General features: G+C 46.9%; 1 protein-coding gene across 1 annotated transcript; it reads right to left on the reverse strand.

The window, feature by feature from the left end:
• Positions 1 to 725: 725 nt before the first annotated feature.
• On the reverse strand, positions 726 to 2,569 carry LOC118772374 (zinc finger protein 135-like). The gene is made up of 3 exons (XM_036520636.1): positions 2,460 to 2,569; positions 2,306 to 2,364; positions 726 to 2,039 (listed from the first exon to the last, which is right to left on the reverse strand). The coding sequence occupies exons 1-3, from the start codon at positions 2,567 to 2,569 to the stop codon at positions 916 to 918; spliced, it is 1,293 nt and encodes a 430-aa protein (XP_036376529.1). The 3' UTR covers positions 726 to 915.
• Positions 2,570 to 3,018: the final 449 nt, after the last annotated feature.

Here is a 3,018-nt window from a genome sequence, read left to right on the forward strand (position 1 = left end):
AAGTGTCATTTAAAAATGTCAGTCATTTCTCCCCAAGATATTTGAATGGTGAGGTTTTTAATTTGGTGTACTGTATTTATTCCTCTGCCCAGACTATACTGCACCTTTCGACTGCATTTCAGCATGTTGCTGCTTTAATACTTGTGTTCAGCAGCTGTTATTCTCCAGTGAGAGGGGCTTGGGGCTCATTCCTTTGAGAGACTGAGGAACAGTCTGCATGCACTTGAGTGTGTTTGCTCCACTCAAGTATTTGTTTGTGTTCCTAGACCTGTAAACACATTCGGAAAAGTCTATTTCTTGTCTCACTCTGTCTGACGTAATAACAGCCTTAGACAATGTTAACCCTAGGTCTAACTGCAGGAAAAGGGAAATCTCTCTTATTCTCTCAGATTTTTCTCTATTCTCTCTGATCACCAGTCATTTCTTCTCTAAGAGGTCCACAACTGAATGTTACATTTACATTTATTCATTTAGCACACACTTTTATCCAAAGCGGCATACAAAAGTGCATATAGTAGGCAAACAACAGTCACAAGGGCAAGATGTGTGCAGGTCATACAATGCAGATAGTGCTGAAGCTGAGCACAAGGTCGGTGTAGTGAAACAGATCTATCTATCTGATCTAAGGTTATATATATCAAATACAGTCATTGGGTAAATAAAGAATGTTCAGAGAGTTTGTGGATGATCACCAGTGATTTCTTCTCTAAGGGGTCAGTGAGTTTGCAGATGATCACCAGTGATTTCTTCTCTAAGGGGTCAGTGAGTTTGTGGATGGCTGTAATGAAGCTGTCAGCAGATGCCCCTGCCTCCATATTAAACCCTGCTTTCTCAGAAATAATACTGTGCCTCTTACTGTGCCACATTAGGAACAGCGGTTAGGGGGCTCCCTTATTCGGGTTCACTGGTGTTGAGTCATGTTTGCATTACGTCCAAACTGCTTCCCAAGAGCAGGTCAGGGCACTCTCCTGTATGAGTTCGCTGGTGTTGTCTCAGACTACCTAATTGACAGAAACTCTTCCCACACTGGGAGCAGGGGTATGGCCGCTCCCCTGTATGAGTTCGCTGGTGCTGTTTTAGAGTAATTGACTGCCTGAAGCTCTTCCCACACTGGGAGCAGTGGTATGGTCGCTCCCCTGTATGACCTAGCTGGTGTCGTCTCAGATTACACAGCCGATTGAACTGCTTCCCACACTGAGAGCAGTGAAATGGGCGCTCCCCTGTATGAGTTCGCTGGTGAATTGTCAGTTCGCATCGATATCTGAAGCTCATCTCACACTGGGAGCATTGGTATGGGCGTTCTCCTGTATGAGTTCGCTGGTGTCGTCTCACACTACCTAAATGACGGAAACTCTTCCCACACTGGGAGCAGGGGTATGGTGGCTCTTCTGTGTGAGTTCGCTGGTGTGTTCTCAGATACTCCAAATTACATAAACTCTTCCCACACTGGGAGCGTTGGTATGGGCGCTCTCCTGTATGACTTTTCTGGTGTCGTCTCAGATTACCTGAATTACCGAAACTCTTCCCACACTGGGAGCAGTGGTATGGGCGCTCTCCTGTATGAGTTCGCTGGTGCCGTATTAGAGTAATTGACCGACTGAAGCTCTTTCCACACTGGGAGCAGTGGTATGGCCGCTCTCCTGTATGGGTTCTTTGGTGTGTTATCAGATGTGATAAGTAGTTGAAACACTTTCCACACTGGGAGCAGTGGTATGGCCGCTTTCCTGTATGAATTTGCTGGTGTGCTGTAAGGTGTGATATGTATCTGAAACTCTTCCCACACTGGGGACATGTGTGGGCCCCTGGGATGCCTGTGTGGGACTGTGTCGGGGTGGGGAGTGTCTTAGGGGGTGTGGGGTGCTGAGGGGTGCTGCTGGGAGGCAGTGGGTTCTCTGCTCCATTTCCTTCAGATCCCAGAATCCTGCTGTACTCCTCTGGGTGAACCTTCTCAATGTGCTGCTGAAGGTTCACTTCTTCCATGTGAGTGAATGGGCACTGGGAGCAGGCAAAGACCTGAGACGCCACCTCAGCTGTCTGTCCTGAAGAGAGAGAAGACAGGGGATACACAGATGCCCAGCTGATTTGGTGTATACAAGAAACAGTGAGAGAACATACAAATATGTGCATCAGAAAGAAAGAAATATATGTGAAGGCAAATATTAGGAGAGTCAAAATGCAGAGAGCTGCTGTCTGTCTGAGGCATTAGGGAATGCATGGAGCTCTTCAGAACAGCACTGCACATCAGACTGGACACTGCTTTACATCAGCAACACTGAGTGAAAAATTAATCACATATTCCTGTCACCTGTTTCTCCCTTTTTCAGAGAGATGACAGAGGATCCAAAGGGGTCTCCAGTAAAGATCCTGTAAAAAGCAAAAAGGCTCATTATTTATTTAAGGCTGATTGCAATGACAGAGAAGAATTTTTAAAATCAGTTCATGTCTGTCTTCACTCTTACTCTGGCTCTGATGAATCTGGGGGCTGTTTCAGTGGGATCTTGGAGCTGCTAATCATCTCCCTCTTCTGGATCACGACCTGTCCGTTCTGCCTCAGTGAGCCCTCTTCCATCACTGGCATCAACTCATCCTGTTTCCATGGAGATCTCACTCCCTGGTTCCCATAACTGACCACCAGATGAGAAAGTGATGATACAGGAACTGACATCTCTGTGACCTCAAGTCGGCGAATCAGCACTCTAGGCTGTTTGAGAAGACAGGATGTGACCTGAGGTGAAAGGCCCTCCCCTTCCTGTTGGCTACAGTCTGATTTTCCTTCATTCTTCAGCTCTCTGTCAGTTTGGATAGCTGGATCACTTTCATCTCTCTCCCTCTGTTCATCTCTCTCTTTTTGGCCCTCCCTCCAAAGTCCCTTGTCCTCTTCGTCTTTCACATCATCCTCCTTCTCCATCTCATCACTCTGCCTCTCCCCACCTTCCTCTTCCTCCTCCTTTATGTTGGATAGAATGTCTATCTCCTCCCTGCTCATCCCATATCCAGTCTTCCTCTCCATCCTCTCCT

This window comes from Megalops cyprinoides, chromosome 2 (assembly GCF_013368585.1).
Source record: "Megalops cyprinoides isolate fMegCyp1 chromosome 2, fMegCyp1.pri, whole genome shotgun sequence".
Taxonomy (NCBI): domain Eukaryota; kingdom Metazoa; phylum Chordata; class Actinopteri; order Elopiformes; family Megalopidae; genus Megalops; species Megalops cyprinoides.

What these genes read in the sequence shown, in the direction of transcription:
- LOC118772374 (XM_036520636.1), bottom strand. Translation starts at nt 2,569, where the DNA reads ATGGAAGAGGGCTCACTGAGGCAGAACGGACAGGTCGTGATCCAGAAG. An exon ending in CCAGATTCATCAGAGCCAGA is followed by an intron (nt 2,365 to 2,459) that starts GTAAGAGTGAAG and finishes TGCTTTTTACAG; the next exon opens with GATCTTTACTGGAGACCCCT. An exon ending in TCTGAAAAAGGGAGAAACAG is followed by an intron (nt 2,040 to 2,305) that starts GTGACAGGAATA and finishes CTCTCTCTTCAG; the next exon opens with GACAGACAGCTGAGGTGGCG.